Source organism: Zingiber officinale, chromosome 6A, assembly GCF_018446385.1.
Source record: "Zingiber officinale cultivar Zhangliang chromosome 6A, Zo_v1.1, whole genome shotgun sequence".
Taxonomy (NCBI): domain Eukaryota; kingdom Viridiplantae; phylum Streptophyta; class Magnoliopsida; order Zingiberales; family Zingiberaceae; genus Zingiber; species Zingiber officinale.
In genome coordinates this window covers 64,096,273-64,116,419 of record NC_055997.1, presented here as the reverse complement: position 1 = coordinate 64,116,419, position 20,147 = coordinate 64,096,273, and the positions used below count along the sequence as shown (strand labels likewise).

Sequence of the window (20,147 nt, the reverse complement as noted above, 5' to 3'; positions counted from 1 at the left end):
GCTCAGTCTACTTTTGATGAGTTCGTTGATTCTCTGACATTGATCGTCTTGATTTTGACCTTCACGTTAACTGTTACCTCCACCTTTGACTCATCCTCGATGCCCCCTTTTCACCGCATCAAACCGTTTCCCTAAACTCTACAAATAAATCTAAAAAAAACAATTGAAAACTTAAAGAGTCAAATTTTAATGATTATCAAACTAATAATCAACACAAAACTTTTCAGAAACAGGGCCAGAAAACAGAGACCGAAAGCCCAGATCACCTCGTCAACAATCGCCATGGCCGCCAACCTTGCAATCCACTACCTCCCTAACTAAACCACCACCATCGACTTCTCTCCTATAAAACTCCAACTCCCTCCTCCCCCCTGCACCACTTCACTCTTCATCTGCTTCTTCTTCCACTCTGACCCAACATTCCAAAACAGAGCACTAACAATGGCGTCGACGTCCTCCTCATTCGAGCTCTTCTTCCACCTCCTCCCCCTCCTCCCCCTCCTCTTACTTTCAACCATGAAGACGACAACCATGGCGGCCTTTGAAGACTTCACTTCCTTCGTCTACGTTGGCTGCTCGCAGAACAGGTACACCCTTGGCTCCCCCTACCAACTCAACGTCGACTCCCTACTCACCACTCTCGTCAACGCCGCCACCTTCTCCTCCTACCACGACTCCACCTCCGCCGCTGCATCCGCTACCGCCCCCGCCTATGGCCTCTTCCAGTGCCGCGCCGACCTCCCCGTCCCCGACTGCGCCGCATGCGTCCGCTCCGCCCTCGACCGCCTCTCCTCCCTCTGCCCCTCCTCCGCCGGCGCCGGAGTCCAGCTCAAGGGCTGCTTCCTCCGCTACGCCAACGACTCCTTCCTCGGCAAGCCCGACACGGGGCTCGTCTACAAGAAGTGCGGCGCCGCCACCGCCTCGGCTGAGGTCGCCGGCATGCGCGACGCCGCGCTAAGCGCGCTTGCCGGCGGCGGGGGGATGGGGGAGTACAGGGTGGGGGCGGCGGGGCGGGTGCAGGCGTTGGCGCAGTGCGTAGGCGACCAGGACGGGAAGCAGTGCGGGGACTGCGTGGCGTCGGCTGTGGAGCAGGTCAAGGACGGGTGCGGAGCGGCCGACGCCGGAGACGTTTACCTCGGCAAATGCTACGTCAGCTATTGGTCCACCGGAGCTTACGCCTTGGCCAGTCCCGGCCACTACCACGGTCAGCCGCCGCCCTCTGCCATATCTTTTTTGCCCTTTATTTTATGCGGATAGTTTTTATTAATTTCTATGCGCCTTTGATTGATGATTACACAAGACTGAATGAACAGAATGTCCCTGTGTGAAGAATATCTTAAATAACATACATTTAATACTAACCAATGTAGTTTATTAGTACTTATAAATAAAGCTCACAACAATTCATAAATCAACTTGATGCACTGTGAAATCATCTGTGAATCGACTTCACAAATGATTGTGAGTTTAGAGGCAAGAGTCTTAAAAGAGTGAGACCAAAAGAATGAATAGGTTTAGTGTGTTAGAAAGGGTCACTAAGCTCCATGAATGCAACATAGATAGTGATGAAATTGACTACTCTAAAACGAAGACAATAGACCTATGCTCACATAAGTTGTGAGAATGACTTTCACTTATTTGAAAAAATTTAGAATTTTTTTTTTCAAGAAGCTTAACTAGCAAGCTAGCTCTAGCAAGTAATGCCAAGTATGGCCGTGAACTTTGCTTTTGAATCAAGAATATACTGTACACTATGTCTTTTGCAAGTGCCCAACTTTTCCATAATGTCCTCCTTTCTCTTTCTTTTCTGCTTATAATGTTAACTTTACTTCTAAAAAGTTAAAGCCAAAAATAAAAGATCAAATGAAAAGCAACTTTTTCTTTTCTTTTCCACTTGTCAGTCTCTATAAATTCTCTTTTTTTATATACTTTTCAGTAAATCAATGAGATTATTTTACTGATTAATTAACTAACTTACAGGTGATCATGTGAGTGGACGAACCATAGCAATTGTTCTTGCTATCACCATTGCAGTTGTTGTTGGGATAATCTTCTTATCAGTCATGCGAAGAAGTGGAAAGTAATTTTGAATTAGTCCTGTAAGCCTGTTTTATTAATTTAATTAATTCTGAACACAAAAAAGCTTTTTTTTTTATTTTAATTAGCTTATCAATGTATTGCTTTAATTGCCTTTTTGAATGATAAGGTAAAGTGCTTGTTGCTTTCTCTCTCCTTTTTTTTTGAATTGGCTAATTTAATTATTATTATTATTTTTCTAAAATAAAATTTATAAAGATACTGTTGGTTCCTCAAAACAACTGAAAAAGCTGCTATAACTTGAATTGAGTTTAAGATATTAAAGAGGTCAATCTTCATCTTTATGTTCAAGTGGTTTCACTTGCTGACTTCAAGCGCACTGGGCAGAGTCTACCATAAGTAGTTATTCTATGATTGTCGATATACTATTTAATTTTATTTAATATCCTACACAAATAATTATATATTCTTATTTAGGTGAAATAATATTTACAACATGCACCTCTTTCTTGTAAACTTCTTTTTCTCGTTTACAATGCAGATCACCACATTGTCACAAGGGATAAACACAGGAACAATGTGTCAATGTTAGGGATAAAACATGAGAAATAACTATCCATCATGACTTCAATACTCTTACACCCATAGTAATCATCCAGAGAAACATAGTGAGGAATAGGTTTCAGTTAAAAATAATAATAATAATAATAATAGAGAGACAGTAGATGTTGCTATTCTTCTATTCAAACATACTTAAGTGATAGGACGGTATTCGGAGCAATTTATTCAAATCACTTGTGTCGCAAACAGCGAATACCTCTCATGGTCAACACCAAACAAAACTTATGCCTTAGGAACGTGAAAGGACCCCTTTGGAGCTGTAAACATAAAATTTGAAAGGACAAACCAACAAATTAATTATAGAAGAAGAGTTTGTTCAAAGCCATAGAGTAAAACAAATATTCTTTTAAGATTATGAGATCACAATTTAAAAGATATTCAACGTTCCTTTTTGTAATGAAACATAGGAGTAATTAGTTTATTTCCATCCAAACATATAATTATATGATTCTTATTTAAGAACTAACCTCGGGACACTCCCTCCTCGACGCAAGTCATATTCTACTGCTTGACGAAGAGCTCTTGCAAAAGCCTTAAAAGTAGCTTCAATAATATGGTGAGAATTTTTACCAGCAAGCTGCAAAAAAAATTATATTAAGTGCATAAAATAAGTACAAATACTGATAAAAATCAAACCATTATTGCATATCCAAATTTAAAACATTTATGATAAATAAAATACATACTAAGAAAAAAATTGGAGATAAATTAACAGAAGCATAAATAATAGTCATACTATTATTGTTATCCCAAATTTGAAACATTTATGACAAATAAAATAAATAAATAACTTATCTAAATAGATATTAAGAAGAGAGTTAAATGATAATTTGTGATACCTGACGAATATGGAGGGTCATCCCAGAAGTGTTCACGAGTGATTGAAAGAAGTGCTCCACTAGCTAATTGAATTTCCAATTGCATGTTAACCGATTAGAGCATTGAATAGAACAAGAAGATCGTTTCGCTGTACTATATTGAAGTAAACAAACTTAGTTTTGGCAAAATAAACAAACTGACATGAATAAACCAAGTACTATATGAAATAAAAAATATAAAAGCAACAATATCTACTACAATGCTTCCACCTGAAAAAACATCTTAACTTGCAAAAGGAGTATAAATTTGACAGGGGTTTTTGATAAATAAGTTTCATAGGCTAATATGTGTCATTTGGAAACAAGCATTGGTCTCAGCTGTTATATTGATGCAGTCATAATCTATGTATCACTGGAAATTCAAGCAAGTGGGAATTTCTGAAAAATTCCAATTCATGAGACAGGGTAGTAGATTTGATTGGACAAGCAGACATTTTATCACATGAGCAACATAAAATCAGGTTATGTTGCTCATGTGAACCTTTCAATCAGAATATCTGGTAAAAACGAACAGAATAAAATGAACCTTTAGATCTATTTTCTCCGGATCCTCTTCAATCTTAAATAAATTTTTGAAAAAAAAAAGTAAGGAAAATTAAGGTTTCAAATTTTAAGTGTGTAGATCTTGTAATACTTTATTATTATGTTTTTACAAGTCCAACAATTAGATCAATTAGATTGTCCTTTATTTTTAAGAGAACAGATTGTTTTATATCTTCTTTTAGGAGATATGATTTTTGTTGGGCCTATAAAAGAAACCAGACCCTTTCATCTTAGATTATCTGAATTTAATAAAGGGGTTTTCCTCCTTCGTGCTATGTCAAATGGTAGCACAATGAAAAATCATTTCTACAAAAGTTGAGAACGGTTGAGTTTAATAAGCAAGAAAACTTTGAAAAACAAACAATTATTAGTTGAAAAAGTATATTAAAAATACCTGTGTGTCATATGTTCCGACTCTTTCAGTTGGGATGGTTAAATCACAACTCAAGTGAGGACGACCGGATAAATCCTGATTGACCAACCATGGATAGATCAACAATTAAAAGCAGGAAACATTATATTTTTTATTCATATCAATGTAATAAAAAAAATATACTATGTGTGGGTTCTTAATAGATAAAAAAACACCAAAAGATTCAAAAGTACAATAGTGGTCCATATAGAAGAGAACAAAGAAATATTTGGCTTGGATCATAGAAAAAGGAAAAGAAAATTCATAACAGACATGACTGTGCTGCGAACCTAATAGTCAGCACAATTTATTTATCTTGAAACTAGAATAAAAATCTTTCTAAGATGACTATGCTGCAGAACTAATAGTCTATTAAATACTAAATAGCAATACATTGAATAACTATATTGCATATACTTATTTAACTATAATGGTGTCAAAATTTTACACCATAAATTAGAGAATCATGCAAACTACCATCTACCTCAATTATAATAATACCTTGCGATAAAGCTTATTTTTAAGGCATTACCAAACCATGAAATAAAATATATTCCAATCACAGTATAAAATTTCGAGTTGTATCGATGTTTCGATTTATGATCCATTTTCGGTATTGTGACAATATGATTTTGATATTTTTAAATATATAATATATTAATTAAGAATACAATTTTTAACCTAAATATTTTTTAAAAAATAAAAAACAATATTTTTTTAAAAAGAAAAAAATTGGATCACAACACCCCCGTGACCTCGCAGAGGTTGTCGCGGGATCACGGCAGCCTCTGCTTGGTATGATGGAATAACAAATTCAGCCCGTTTCCCCTAGCACACTACTAAATTTTAAACCATGATTCAAATATCCTATTTTGCAAAGCAATACTCTAATACACATACAATCTCAATGATCTTGAATAACCTGTAAAATAAATAAGTCAATGTGCAAGAATATACCAATATCACTTCGACAGCAGCTTCATCAAGCGGTACGGCAATATGCCCAAATCTACAAATTCCCTTCCTGTCTCCAAGTGCCTGAAGTAGTGCCTATGACAACAATATGCATATTCAATCACTTGAGAATGATATAGCTGAAAATCGTAGAGCTCTAAGAATTTAGTGATAAAAATTTGTTCATCATTCTAACCGTTCCAATTGCAAGAGCAACATCTTCGTTTGTATGATGGTCATCAATATGGATGTCACCTGTAGCCCTTACATGCACATCAAATAATCCATGTGATGCTAGTTGCTGCAATTAATTTGTATACGTGGTGAACAAAAAAGGGAACCAAGCTAATCAAAGTGATCTTCAAAGCTACTTTACATTACTGAACAGTGAAATATTATTATAAGAATGATAATGAAGATTCACAAGTTCATGAAAAAGAATTAGCTTTGCCCTTTTAATACATCTATTGTTTGTCACAACATCAGAAACAGGTCAAAACTAAATATAAAATCTCCAATGAATCTTGGTTTAACATGTGTATAGTCATATCAATTATTTTGTGTAGTCTGTCACAAACAGGTTTTATACAACTCACAAATAAATGCTCCTCATACTATGCGTATATACTAAATGATCAGAAATTTTTGCATTGGTTATCTTATGTTTAATATATCACATTAACATTAGACAGTACGAAATGCTTACATCCAACATGTGATCCAAAAAAGGAATCCCAGTACTACATTCACTGACACCTGAGCCATCCAAGTTTATATTTACATGTACGTTAGTCTCCTTGGTAATTCTTTTGATTTCTCCAATCCGATCTGCTGCAAATGCCAACCACTTATTGAGTAAAGACAAAATCACACATGAAAAAAAAAAAAAAAATGACTCCATGCTCGATCCAGGAACGCCGTTCTGGGATATAATAAAACCAGATGATTTTGAGGCCGCCACGCCAGGAACGCCGCCGTTGTCTTGCGATGAGGGAGTAGCCATCGGAGACGATGCCTGCCAGGAGAGACGCGAAGAGTAGAATCGATGAAGTGTCGTCGGATTGAGAAGCCCCGACCGGCCTGTGGGAAAAAACCTAACGCTATTTATGGTTGCGATGTGAGGGGACGAGAGAAGGGAATTAGGGCTCAGCAGAGGCATGGCCTGCGTCGGCTGGAACAACTGCGGCGGACTATTAGCATCCAGTAGGGTGGGTATATTTGGAGGATAATATCCCCAGGAAGGGAATCCACGGAGTTTGATAGTAAAATTTGGGATATTTTAAAAAACTGAGGTATTTAATTGATAATGTGATGTGAAATTATAAATATAAATACTTGTGAGAAATATTGCGAATGCTAGCATTCATACTAGAGGATATTAAAGGAAATATTTCTATAAATATTTTTGAAAGGGTATTGCGGAGAAGATTTGAAATTATGGGTTATATTCGGGTGATTGGAAGAGATATTTTTCTAAATATTATTGAAGAGGATATTAATTATTAAGGAGAAGATTTGCAGGTATAGAGTTATACACAGTTTGTATTTTTTAAAAATAAAATAAAAAATTATATTTAATGATAGAATTTGTAATATTTAATAGTGAGATATTTAATGAGTGCCCTATAAATATTTAATTTGTGGAATATTTGATTGTTAAATTTAGAATATTTAAGAAATTATATATTTAATTGATGATATTGATACCAGGAACATGAATATTTGAAAGAAATATTCTATGTATTTTTAGGACATTTTCAATAAAGGATATTTGGAGGAGATATTTTTCTAAATATTCCCCATTATGAGGATATTTGAGAGGTGAATAGAAAACACCGGACAGAAAGTTATGTCTTGTGATTTCATTTTAGGTGGTATGCAAGTGGATCCCACAAAGGGTAATAATTATATTATTGAGATATTTTATTATATTATTTGAGATATTTAAGAGTAAAATATTTGGTAAGTGAGACATATAAATATTTGATTGAGGGAATATTTGAGGAGTGAGATATTTAGGGGGCGTTTGGTTTAGAGGAATAGGAGTGGGGAATGAGAATGAGAATCATTGATTGTCATTGTTAATGTTTAGATTATAGAAATAGGAATGCAAATAAGGGAATAAATCCTTGAAATTGGATAATAACTCATTCTCATGTACCTTCCCTTCAATGAGTCATTACCCTATTTTCATCAATCAAAATATTCCCTTATTTCAAAAATACCCTTGACCTAAAATTAAAATTTTCTCCCTTGATACCAAATATCAAAATATATTTATTTATGTTTCTTTCATATCACTTCTCTCTCCTTGTTCTCTCTTATCATATTTTCTCTCTCATCATTTTATCACACACTTTCTCTCTCCTTAATCTTTTATATCACACTCTCTTTCCTCTTTCTCTCTCATCATACTTTCTCTCTCATCATATTTTTTCTCTCCTCAATCTCTCCCATCACACTATCTTTTCTCTTTTTTCCTATCACACTTTCGCTCTCATCACTCTTTTTCTCTCCTCAATATTTTATCACACTCCCTCTTTTTTTTCCTCAACACACTTTCTCTCTCATCATACTTTCTCTCTCCTCAATCTCTCCCATCACACCACTGCTCTCTTTTTCCCTCATCACACTTTCTCTCTCCTCAATCTCTCCCATCACACCACTGCTCTTTTTTTTCCTCATCACACTTTCTCTCTCATCATACTTTCTCTCTCCTCAATTCTCCCATCACACCACTGTTTTCTTTTTTCCTCATTACACTTTCTCTCTCATCATACTTTCTCTCTCCTCAATATCTCTCATCACACTCTCTCTCCTCTTTTTTCTCATTATATTTTCTCTCTCTTCATCCTCTCCCATCATACTTTCTCTCACATCTTCTCTCATCATGATCTCTCCTATCACACTCTCTTTTCTCATTTTCTTTCATCACACTTTCTCTCTCTCCATTCTTTCTCATCACACTTTCTCCCTCATCAGACTTTCTCCCTCATTATTCTCTTTTATCATATTTTTCTCTTACATCTAATTTTTTCTCTTATTTTTCTTTAAGGGTAAAAAGGAAAATTTTGATTTATTCCGATAGAAAATATGCAACTAACCAAACATTGCTTTTAAGAGTGATATTCATGTTCATACCCATTCCCATTCCACAATACAATGATTCTCATACCGATTCCTATTCCTAGTAAAGAACCAAACGCCCCCTTAATTGATGATATAAACATAGGAATCATAAATATTTGAGATAAGTATTTAATATTATTATGGATGTTCTTAGAACAGAGAGGATATTCTAAATATCTTATATCTCAAATATCTCTATTGGAAGAGGATATTATGAGATATTTAATAAGCCGGCTATATAAATATTTTATCTGTGGATATTTAATTGTGGAAGATAACGTGGATATGGTATCATAAATATAGAAAAATAATTCACTCTTAGAAGAGGGTGTCAAATATGTCAAAACAGTATTGGCACAGCCCGGCCCAACTCAGTACAATATGGATTGTGGTCAACAAAGCCACGCTAGGTTAGGCTTGGTCTTTCCCTTAGATTGGATATAAACAAACAAAGTAACTAACCCCTTGAATAATTATGACTATAAGGTTCATATTCTTCTTCCTTATCCCAACTCTTCAATTTATTCATCTATCCTGCAAGTGTGATGCAGTCATAAAACAATCAGGAAAATAAATAAAAGGATCCTAGTTGGAATTTCAATAAAGATGAATATTCACTTTTAAATATATATATAAGTTGTATTCTAAATTTACCTGATAAATAAATCAAGAGGGAAAATGTCAATCTTCAAGATTAATCCGATAAAATATGGACTCCTAAATTACAAAATCAACTGGATTATAAATGAATAAGAATTCAGTTCATTTATAAATAACAAAAATGACTTTCTTAATCTCCTAAATTGGTGATCATAATTGCATTTTTTTTAAGTAACAAATCAAGATCAAAATAGCGACTTTAGTGAATTCCTTTAATTAGCATTAGAAGCAATCAAACACCTCTCCAAGTACGAAAACATTAGAGGTTACTTAGAGTGATAATTCCACCCCGAGTATTATTCCATCCTACCACACCAAACATGACCTAATGTGTTTTTTTTAGAGTTATAAACTCGCCAATTGGTCTCTTAGGATTCAAGCCATTTGACAACTCATGTCTCACGTGCATACTTCCATTCAACCCTTTGAATATTCAGGAGTTGAACTTGCTCAATTAACCAAGTTGAGATCAAACTGTAGCATGATAAAAACAAATTCGGATAAGACAATGAACTGAGTCATGCCACCTCAGCACGTTGACTCCCTTCGCCGAGATCTAGGCTTTGACGTGAGATCACAATTTTTTCAAATATGCTTATGTATTTTAATAATTATGGATTATAAAATGGAACATGATAGAAATGGATTCGCTTAATTGGGACAAACTTTACAATGGATAACGTACAATATCTATATCTTCCATTCCCACACACTTGAACGACAAAAATAAACTTATTAATAAAAGGAAAGCAACACAAATAATATAATAAATTTTAAGTGTTTGGGTGGTAATTACCTCCTTGTCGACTATCTTCCGTATTAAATTTCCTAACCTTTTTTAAATTCATATATTTAATTTATTAAATTAATTAATTATAAAAATAACCAATTCGATCATATAAATTTTTTAAATTGATCATCAAGATAAATTAGAAAATACGAATGAATTACGAAGGACGATTCAATATCACAAATATATATATATATATTATTTTTTAAAATATTCTTTATATTTATTAATATTAAAATATTTTCTAAGATTTCTATTACACTATTAAAATATCAAAAATATCTATCTGCTTTTCATTGATAAAGACATTTTGATAATAAAACAAATTGCCTAGTGGGCATTTTGATATTAATAAAATTTCGAAGGAATTTTTAAAAAAGCTATTTTAAAGGAATTTTTGATAATACTCTTTTATTGATATATACTATTATAATTTATTGGAACATAAAATTTATTTATGGAGATTCACTTGTACTTGAATTTTTTCATGAATATAATAATCACACAAGGATTTATTTTTAATAATTTATTATAGCATAAAATTACACGCGTAAATCACTCCTATTAATTAATTACTGGCGCAGATATTATTTTAATTTATTAGTGTATAAAATCTTCCTGAGCATTTATACCTATTAATTACTGAATGGATAATTTTATTACGTATATAATTAAATTTTAATACTTTACACTAAATATTTATATTCAACTTAAAGATTCAAAAAAATTATTTTTAATTTTCCATGTAAATCACTTAAAATAAAAAAAATATATATATTTTTTAAAAGTTCTTTTTAGCACGGAACTTAGATGGGAGGTAAATATTATTAATAAAATAATATTATAAATGTTTTAAAAAATCTAAATAATATTTTAAAGATTTTTATTATTTTAATAATTATTTAAAATAAGAAAATTTAGCTGGCATTCATGTAGTTTCCGTATTGGCGTATGACGTCATCTAAAAGGTTGCTTGTGTAATTATATAAAAGAATTTTACATTATAAAAATCAATCTACGACAAATTGCATTGCACACCCGCAATAATCACCTTCCAATTCCACAAACTATTTAATATTTATTTTTTTAAAAAAATAGCATTTAAAAATTATAAAAAAAAAATCAGGGATCTGACACTCTCAAACAATATAATTATTTTTAAAAGGTTATTTTGATTAACAATTTCACAATCGCAGAGGGGCATTTAGATAATTTCAAACCTCTCAAGAGTATTTTGAAAAAAGGCCACGTGTGGGGCAAAATGAAATTTACCATATTTAATCTAATATTTAAAATAAAATAGGAATCCATTATTAAGGAAATTGCTAAATTAATAACATTAACAGTGAGAGAAAGAGAGAAGCAAAGAGACGGCGGACGCCAAGAATAATTTAAATCCAGTTAAATCCCGAACATTAAACAATTTTTTTTAAAGAAATGGAAAAATCATTAAAAAAAAAAAATCCTCCTCTTTCTCTCATTCGTTCGCTCTCTTTCATTTGCTTCTCCAATCATCGCACCTTTACTTGTTGTGCGACGAGGGCAGAAGCCAGAAGGGGAAGGTGCTCTTCTCCAGCGCCGCTGATCAATGATGGTGGCCGCAAGGAAGCGAGAAGAGTCGTGATTTTGCTCGGTCGAAAGTGGACTCAGTGATCTCGCGGTGGGGTTTCTGGTTTCAGCTTCGCGGAAGTCTGCTGCGCGTCTAGTTTGGTGGAGCTCAAGGCGTTCCTTGTCCGATTCTGAGTTCCCTCCCTGGTACGCGTTTGTATCTATGGTTTTTTCTCACTTTCTCGGCGATTTTTGTGTGCGATATGCTGTAAAGTTGCTTCCTTTGGCGCTTGGGAGGTGAAATCGAGGCGTGGTTATGGTCCAATCTGGTCATAATTTGGATTCTGCCCGCCATGCGTTCTCATCAGTAGCTGGTTGGTTAAGATTACACTATTTTGGCCGGTTTAGTAGACAAATGTTGGATTTATTATCAAAGTTATTTTTTCTTATTTTTTTTCCTTTTTTCTTTTCCACTTTTCCGGCTTTTGGACAACTGTGTTTATGGTGTATTTTTTTAAGTCGCCAATGCTGTCTATAGAATGTTGGAATTTAATGTTGTGCCGCCTTGCCATTAGGAAGTTAGGGAGACAAGCACACGGTGTCTGATGTGAGATTTCATGTTGTTGCATAGGTTACATAGTTGGCATATTGTTTTGTGTTATTTTGGATTTTAAATTCAAACACTTATAAGCAAATTTTTTGAAGTGAGACCGTGAAGGAGCAATTAAATTTGCATTTGCTTTATGTTTTCAATTCTCAACGAAAATGAAAACCACGAGGAGTCACTTTTTATCCTTTGTTTTACTGAAATTACCAATTTTTTTTAGGTATGTAGTACTATTGATAAAATAATCCTCTATTTGCACACGTTTTTCCTTTCTTGCTCTGTTTCTCTTACTAGGTGCTTCCCTTTTAATGTTGCAGGGGAAATACAATGGAGGAAAATTGGGAGAATTTGGATCCAATCCGTAAGTTAATATCCATCATGATTATTCAACTTAGGGATTTGAGCGTCTCACATTGATGGCTGAGATTTTACATCTGTATTTCTATGCACAGATTCCTCATATTTTACTTCAGTGGAGACTCTAAAGAAGGCAAAAAATGTCTGGGAAATTCCATCTAGCTACAGAGGACTTTATGGTTCTAGTGATGTTAGTCTCTTCTCAAGTTCACTGCCAGTTATTCGTCATGACAAATGTATGTTTTTATGGATTTGCTTTTTTGTTTCTATATGATTCGTTCACTTTCTAAATGCTGTGGTGTTGTATCCAGTAAATGTTTCAGATGCACTTGGCCATGATCAAGTAATTGTTGATGCATCCAACGAGTTAAAAATTCCTAGCAAAGATGTAGAAGAAGGTAAGGTTGCTGTAGATGATCTTGACGTTCAAGGAAGTGGGGTCTTCTTACCTAATGATGAAGAAACACTTTTGTCCGGTTTTATGGATGATCTCGACCTGAGTGGGTTGCCTAGTCAAATAGATGAGTTGGAAGACTATGATCTTTTTGGCAGTTTAGGAGGTTTGGAATTGGATTCTGATCCTATGGAGAATACTAAAGTTGGTGCAGCAAAGGCAAGCATCTCTGATGGTTTTCTAGGAAATGGGATTAATCAGTATAGTATTCCCAATGGCGTTGGGACTATTTCTGGTGAGCACCCATATGGTGAACATCCTTCAAGGACTTTGTTTGTGAGGAACATTAACAGTAATGTGGAAGACTCTGAACTTCGAGCACTCTTTGAGGTAACCATCTTTTCTGTTGTTTTATAACTTGTCAATCTAATTAAGATTATGTGCCGTTTGATTATTAGTTGAAAGTATTTTGATTTTTATTATATCAGAAGTTACACAATTTTTTTTTGAAGAATGTTATTTATTTTCATCTTCTTTCTAAGTTGTATGATTGTCCTAGTATAAACTCTTGTGGGATAGTGATGAAACTTGATCAATATCTTGTTTAGTGATATCAAACTTCAGATATTTTTTGAGATGCAAGATAAAAAGCGAAATTGACTCAACCATAGCAGCTTCTGTGTTTGCTGCGTATGTTGTCTACATTTTCCCAAAGTTTATGCAATTAAACCGAACGCTTAGTTATCTTAAAAGAATTATAATTGAAGAGTTCAAGTTGGTTTACATGGTCAATTAGTTCTAAGAAAACTTCCAAGCTATAATGTTTTCAATTCTCTGTGAATGTCTAATGATGAGAAAAACAGATTAAGTAATGAAAAAAAAAGAATTGGCCGAGTTATTACAGGTCCCTTTGGAGATTGACGTGAAACGTTTGGTTTGAAATCTTGTGATGCTTCATGATGTGGAAGAATGCTGTGTGTGTGTGTGGTGGTGGTGGTGGGGTTCTATGTCTAGGAAATAAGCCTATAAAATTGGAATGAACTATTCTAGTAGAAAACAATTGGCATATGCGCCTAATACATGTTAGTCATATACCATGCCAAAACAACAATAATAACCAAGCCTATCCCACTAGGTGGGGTTGATTATATGCAAAAGGGTGAGGGTTGTGTGTTAGGTTGCAGCTAGCGTTGACTTTCAAGCAAATGCCAATGAATGGATTTATCAAACTATTATGCTAACACCTCGAAAGTTAATGAATAAAGAAATTAACTGAAAAGCTAAAAAAATAGAGCCAGAATAGGTATGTCTATAATTCTTATCTAAGTAGAAAGTTGTTTGAAGCATGAATTAATGTGTTAAGTTATATTAAGGTAATGTGTTCAGGTAAATAAAGTGTCTGTGAAAACTGCAATTCACTGTCCTGTGAGAGGTTAGGCTACAATTTTGGCAAGTATTTTATGTTGCTAGCTAGTATCGACTTTTTAGACATTATATATAATTGGTGGTTCTTTGTTCTTGTAATGTTTAGTTTAATTATTCAAACAATTCTGTTATATGGTACATTCTTTAAAAGGTTTAAAATTTAATTACTTTTTGTCTAGTCCCTGCCCTTCCTGATTCCCATGCATCAATTTAAATGTGCTGCCCTTGGTGGAAACGCAGTGTGCCTAGTGATACGATGTAGATTATATCTGTCCTCTTCATTATCATGTTTGTCTTCATCATTGTTGTCATCAGAATTTATTTTTAGTTTAAAATTGATTTACACAACAATGCTCATACTACATGGTTACAACATGATCCAAGAGTAGGAAGCAAGGAAATGCAAAAAAGAAAAAAAAAATCTTGTTAAGAAGTTAAGACTTTAAACCTAATGGGAACACTATAAATTGACATATGAACAGCTCGTAGGCAAGGTATTTCTAGCTTGAAAGTGTGTGTTTTTTAATCTGCAAGAATAATGATATAGAAACTAAATACTAGAATCTATCTTTGATTTCAATATGATATCATAGATTAGTTAAATTATGTTTCTGAAATAGCATGTAGACTGATATGAAAAACACAAAGATTAAGCTATGATTATATTACCTTTTTACTGTTCCAGCGTGGTTGTATACTCTTATAAATGTGACAGTAGTTTGACAGATCTTCTAACATGATAGTTCAATTACCTTTTTTTTATTAAAAAATATTGTGAAACCTCTTTCTTGCTATTTTTTTTCCAGTTCTTGAACTGTGATTGCATTTTCCCCCCTCCCTGATATGAGATTGTTCATGTGGTTCTTTCAGCAATTTGGAGATATTCGAAATCTTTATACTGCATGCAAACACAGGGGGTTTGTCATGATATCTTACTATGACATACGAGCTGCTAGAACTGCCATGCGCGCGTTACAAAACAAGCCATTAAGGCGTAGAAAACTTGATATTCATTTCTCTATTCCAAAGGTCTGCAGTATATATTTTCTCATCTTGTTTTCATTTTATATATGACATTATTTTTTCTGTATCTTGTTGATTATTCGCTTCACTAACTTTCAGGATAATCCATCCGACAAAGATATGAACCAAGGTACACTTGTGATATTTAATTTGGATTCTTCAGTTTCTAATGATGAACTCAGGCAAATATTTGGAGCATACGGAGAAGTTAAAGAGGTTCTTTTTTTTCTTTTCTATTATACGGAGTATATCCAGTTTCTTGTTCCATGAGACTGGTAGTTCCTGGGGCTTATGAAAAACTGTTCTTTTCTTTTTTTCCTTTAATATGGAGCAGATTAGGGAAACTCCTCACAAGAGGCACCACAAATTTATTGAATTCTATGATGTCAGAGCAGCCGAAAATGCCCTCCGGTCATTGAATAAGTGTGATATAGCTGGCAAAAGAATAAAGCTAGAACCTAGCCGCCCTGGTGGAGCTCGTAGGAAGTATGCATATGATTTTAATACTTGCATTTATTGTACTTCAGGGATAAATATTATATCCTCTTTAGTGATTGGATTATTTATGTGTTTCTATGAATGTGAACTAGTCTTATTGTTTTATTCTATTTGCATGCATTAGGGAGAGCCGCAATCATGATTTGATGTTTTCAGTATCTCGATCCTCATGATTGCTTTCATCCAACAACCAAAAAATCTTTCATAAATTCTCTTTATTACTTTCATAGAATGATGGAAAAAATTTAATTTGTGTTTGCTGTTTTCGCTACATGTCTCTTTTTCAACAATGTTTTTTTTTCTCTTTCCAAAAAGTTGTGAGCTTCCAGTAACCATTGTAACTTTCTCAAACAGTTAAAAATTCTACTCTTATCTAGAGAAATCCATGTAGTTGCATTTCTGTTTAAAGCACACTTATAATCCTCCAATCCGCCTTTTCTTTTCACATGCCTCACGTATGACTTTTTTTAACACTCTCTGAGAGTTTGGTTTGAAATTTTATTCAATTGATTATTCCCATATTCTTCTTGTTGTCTCTCATCCTTGTGTTTTTATGATTCCTCGTGGTAGTTTGGTTTCTCTCATTTTCTTCTAAGTTCTGAAAATCTTCTCCATGTCATTGAAAAATAGTTGATGCATTGACTAACTGAATTTTACATTTTAGCATTCTCTTCCAAGGATATTGGTTTAGTGTTTTTTTTTTGTCTTTATTCAGACATGGTGATTGACATTTCATTGTCTGTTATGTTTAGGTTTCTACAAATTAACAGCATTAGATTCTTAGTAATGTTGGGACCTGAAAGAAAATCAAGGATTCTTATATATCAAAGAACCCGATCTCCTATACTAAGTGTGAATTCGTGGAGTCTATGGCAAGTGAAAAATTTATTAGTTGAACTAGGAAGTGTGGGGATGTCTACGATTCCAGAGCTCAACTTGTAAACCTATTGGCTAGAATAGACCAATCAATTTAACTTCTTCATGATTTTGTTTCTCTCTTAATGACTTTTTCCCTTCATAATTTCAATTTGCACATTGTGATGGTAAATGTTGGCAAGCAATTGCTTATTTTTTTCTTGCTAAAAGTTCAATCTGTCGAACAGCATGATACAGCAATTGACTAATGAATTGGAACAAGATGAATCTAGAGTTTTTCGGCATCATGGAGGCTCCCCAATTGGGAATTCACCTCCAGGTATAGTTACTAATGCAGTCCTGACTTTAGATATGGCTGTTTAAATTTTTACAAACTCTGTCAAATACGTCATAAGTTTAATGGGTTTCATTTGAATGACAGGTCCATGGACACAATTTGGTAGCCCAAATGATAAGAATTCCTTATTTCTCAGTAGGTCTCCTAATGGGGGACCAATAAGCCCTATTGGGAGTAACCATTTACCTGGATTAAGTTCTGCATTTCCTTCAATGATGTCAAATTCTGTTAAGATTGCACCAATTGGCAAGGACCAGAATAGGGGCAGTCATGCCGACCAAGTAATCTCTAGTAGCAGTGCTTTACATGGAAGCGGATATCATCTTTCTCATTCGTTTCCTGATCATAGTCAAGGAGTAGTAATCCCCTCTCCAGGAAACTCTGCTTCTCTCAGTTCAATTCCAAACGCATCTGATGTTGGAACTCTAAGTGGCCCACAGTTCCTATGGGGTAATTCGACTGCATACACGGAGAATATGCAGTCTTCTTGGCAACCTCGTGGTTCTGGAGGTTCGATGATGTCGAATGGGCAAGGGCAAGGGCACGGGCAAAACTTCCTCTATTCAAATTCTCATGGTTCCTTCCTTGGTTCATCGCTTGGCCAACATCTCCATCATGTCGGATCAGCTCCATCTGTTGTTCCTTTCGAAAGACAGTATGGATATGTCTCTGAGTCTCCAGAGACATCCTTCATGGGCCAGTTTGGGTATAGAAACAATTTGATTAAGCATAATGGTGGGACTTCACTTATGGGTATGAATCCTCAAGCCATGATGAATCAAGGTATCATATCTGGAAACATAGTAGAACCAAATGTGAGAATGATGCCTGCTCAGAGATTCGGGCCTATGGTTTTCAGTAATGCTTCGTTTTCTGGATTAAATTCCATGGGCATTGATGGTCTAGTTGATAGGAGCCGCAGTCGTCGAGTTGACAATCAAGGGAGCCTGGCAGATAACAAGAAGCTGTATCAGCTTGATTTGGAAAAGATTATCATGGGGGAAGACACTCGAACAACAATAATGATAAAAAACATTCCAAACAAGTAAATTTGAAGTTATCAATCTTATGTTCTTTGTCAATCAACCACTTAACTCTAAGCTTGATTTTTTCTTGCTCTTTAGGTACACCTCAAAGATGCTTTTAGCTGCAATTGATGAAACTCATAAAGGCACTTATGACTTTCTCTACTTGCCAATTGATTTTAAGGTAATTAAGCCTGGAATTCTTTTTATAGCTAATTGATTGTAAGAATACCTTCTTTAGCTAAAATAACTGTTGATTCATGCAGAATAAATGCAATGTGGGTTATGCATTTATAAACATGGTGTCCCCTGCACCCATTGTCTCCTTTTATGAGGTTTGTTTTGTTCCCCATTTGACTACTTTCTACTTTCTACTTTCTAGTTGTGGCTACTTTTTGAAGTGATTGTTAGTCAATGAGATTGTGGAAGCATAACTCAGCTTGCTGACCAACAAAATCTTTTAAGTTGGGAAGCTTCAATTAACTTTTTGTTCATGCACAGGCATTCAACGGAAAGAGGTGGGAGAAGTTTAATAGCGAGAAAGTTGCTTCTCTGGCTTATGCTAGAATCCAGGGTAGACCAGCCCTTGTTGCTCACTTCCAGAACTCGAGCTTGATGAATGAAGATAAGAGATGCCGGCCCATTCTTTTTGATTCTGAGGGAGCTGAGGCTGGTGATCAGGTAAAAAGACATATTTCCTCAGTTATTTGGAAGACTAGTTTCACTTGACATATATTAAACTAACACTTGACGGTTTTCACAGGAACTCTTTATCATGCACATACAAGACGGGACCATTCCAACGCAGGACTCTGGAAGTCTACCACCAGGTAGCAGTTCAAATGAGAAGTTAGAGAGAAGCGCTTTACCTATTAGCATTCCTGGTTCAGAAAGCTAGCACTCTTCACCTCAACCATGTATCTATGAGTACTAACGTATCCATCCGTATTTAATTGTAAATTCCTCCGAGGCCGAAAGCTGCCAATGCAATTTGCATCAAATGGTGTGACACTTTTGAAGCCACATCCATCATCTTCCTATCAAGTGAAACAGAGGGACTGCATCCCCTGTACATATACTAGCTGTTAATGTGGTGTAAAGAAATAATGATGAACTGTACATGCAAGTTGAAGGGCAATCTAGGGCATGCTATTGATCCTTTTCCCTCCCAACCTTTTGTGAGACTCCAATTTATGTGGTTTCAAGGTAAAATGTAAGGGGAAGGGATATGCTCTTAGTACTAAACAAACTGTACAGTATGGACTTGAATTTATTGAACTTCCAATGTACTTTTGTATGCTATGTGGATGGAAGATGTACTTTTGTATGCTATGTACATTAACTTTCTAGCATTCGAATATAAAATTTTAGCATAATTTATAAGCATAAATGCAAGGACCGTGTGAACTTGAATAACAATCAATGCAAATACAAAAGATACTAGCTTTTACTTGCTTCAGAACTCCTAATTTATCCTCCGTCCAGTCCTAGTGATACTATCACTATTAAATCTTCTTATTTTTGAAAATCTTTTAGAGAGAGAGAAGTCTCTTACCATTGTTTGCATAATAATACAGTGAGTAAAAAGAATGCAAATATAGATGGCAGCCAAAATAACTTTACAAATGAAAATTTTATTTTGAATGTTTTTTTATTGGGATTTGTCTCTTGACAGTAGAAAATGTAATAGTAGGTCTCTAATCATTCAAGAATTGGCTATTTCGATCTTCGTCAAAACCCTATTTTTTAGGGTTGTTGTTGGATTGATTTTCGTCTATCAGTCAATTGATATTGCCCCTCTATCGATTGTTTTACAATAGATTCGAACGTTGTTCTGACTCCATCCATCTCAATATCAATCGATTGTCTATTACCATTAGACGACTGTTGCCTAATAAGTAGAATTCTACAGTCGAGTTCTAAATTCTCTGTTTCACTCGAACAATGACATCAATCAATTGATTACGATAAGTCGAGTTGAACAACTGAGTTTCTAATCAATTTTCTATTTGCTATCGTAACAATCGACTGAT

At 34.6% G+C, this 20,147-nt stretch overlaps 3 protein-coding genes across 9 annotated transcripts; 2 read left to right on the top strand and 1 right to left on the bottom strand.

Moving 5' to 3' along the window:
- The first annotated feature begins 205 nt into the window (after window positions 1-205).
- LOC121994016 (plasmodesmata-located protein 7-like) lies at window positions 206-2,226 on the top strand. The gene is made up of 2 exons (XM_042548212.1): window positions 206-1,204; window positions 1,981-2,226. Exons 1-2 carry the CDS (start codon window positions 442-444, stop codon window positions 2,082-2,084), a joined length of 867 nt encoding a protein of 288 aa, XP_042404146.1. The 5' UTR covers window positions 206-441; the 3' UTR covers window positions 2,085-2,226.
- A 399-nt stretch (window positions 2,227-2,625) lies between these two features.
- On the bottom strand, window positions 2,626-6,687 carry LOC121996464 (imidazoleglycerol-phosphate dehydratase 2, chloroplastic-like). Of its 5 annotated transcripts, none has more exons than XM_042550450.1 (8): window positions 6,349-6,687; window positions 6,152-6,276; window positions 5,642-5,746; window positions 5,449-5,541; window positions 4,474-4,548; window positions 3,498-3,560; window positions 3,126-3,235; window positions 2,626-2,915 (listed from the first exon to the last, which is right to left on the bottom strand). In XM_042550450.1, the coding sequence occupies exons 1-8, from the start codon at window positions 6,602-6,604 to the stop codon at window positions 2,888-2,890; spliced, it is 855 nt and encodes a 284-aa protein (XP_042406384.1). In that variant the 5' UTR covers window positions 6,605-6,687; the 3' UTR covers window positions 2,626-2,887. The 5 variants fall into 5 exon arrangements, with proteins under 5 accessions (XP_042406384.1, XP_042406385.1, XP_042406387.1 ...); XM_042550451.1 differs by having other exon boundaries at window positions 6,152-6,273; XM_042550453.1 differs by having other exon boundaries at window positions 6,152-6,273; window positions 6,385-6,686.
- Window positions 6,688-11,500: 4,813 nt separating this feature from the next.
- Window positions 11,501-19,416, top strand: LOC121996462 (protein MEI2-like 2). Of its 3 annotated transcripts, none has more exons than XM_042550447.1 (13): window positions 11,501-11,779; window positions 12,497-12,540; window positions 12,632-12,772; window positions 12,848-13,320; window positions 15,226-15,384; window positions 15,478-15,594; window positions 15,713-15,864; window positions 16,980-17,071; window positions 17,174-18,134; window positions 18,214-18,298; window positions 18,381-18,449; window positions 18,616-18,795; window positions 18,878-19,416. In XM_042550447.1, the coding sequence occupies exons 2-13, from the start codon at window positions 12,507-12,509 to the stop codon at window positions 19,010-19,012; spliced, it is 2,598 nt and encodes an 865-aa protein (XP_042406381.1). In that variant the 5' UTR covers window positions 11,501-11,779; window positions 12,497-12,506; the 3' UTR covers window positions 19,013-19,416. The 3 variants fall into 3 exon arrangements, with proteins under 3 accessions (XP_042406381.1, XP_042406382.1, XP_042406380.1); XM_042550448.1 differs by lacking the exon at window positions 11,501-11,779 and adding an exon at window positions 11,869-11,946; XM_042550446.1 differs by lacking the exon at window positions 11,501-11,779 and adding an exon at window positions 11,874-11,946 and having other exon boundaries at window positions 12,497-12,544.
- The last annotated feature ends 731 nt before the right edge of the window (window positions 19,417-20,147 follow it).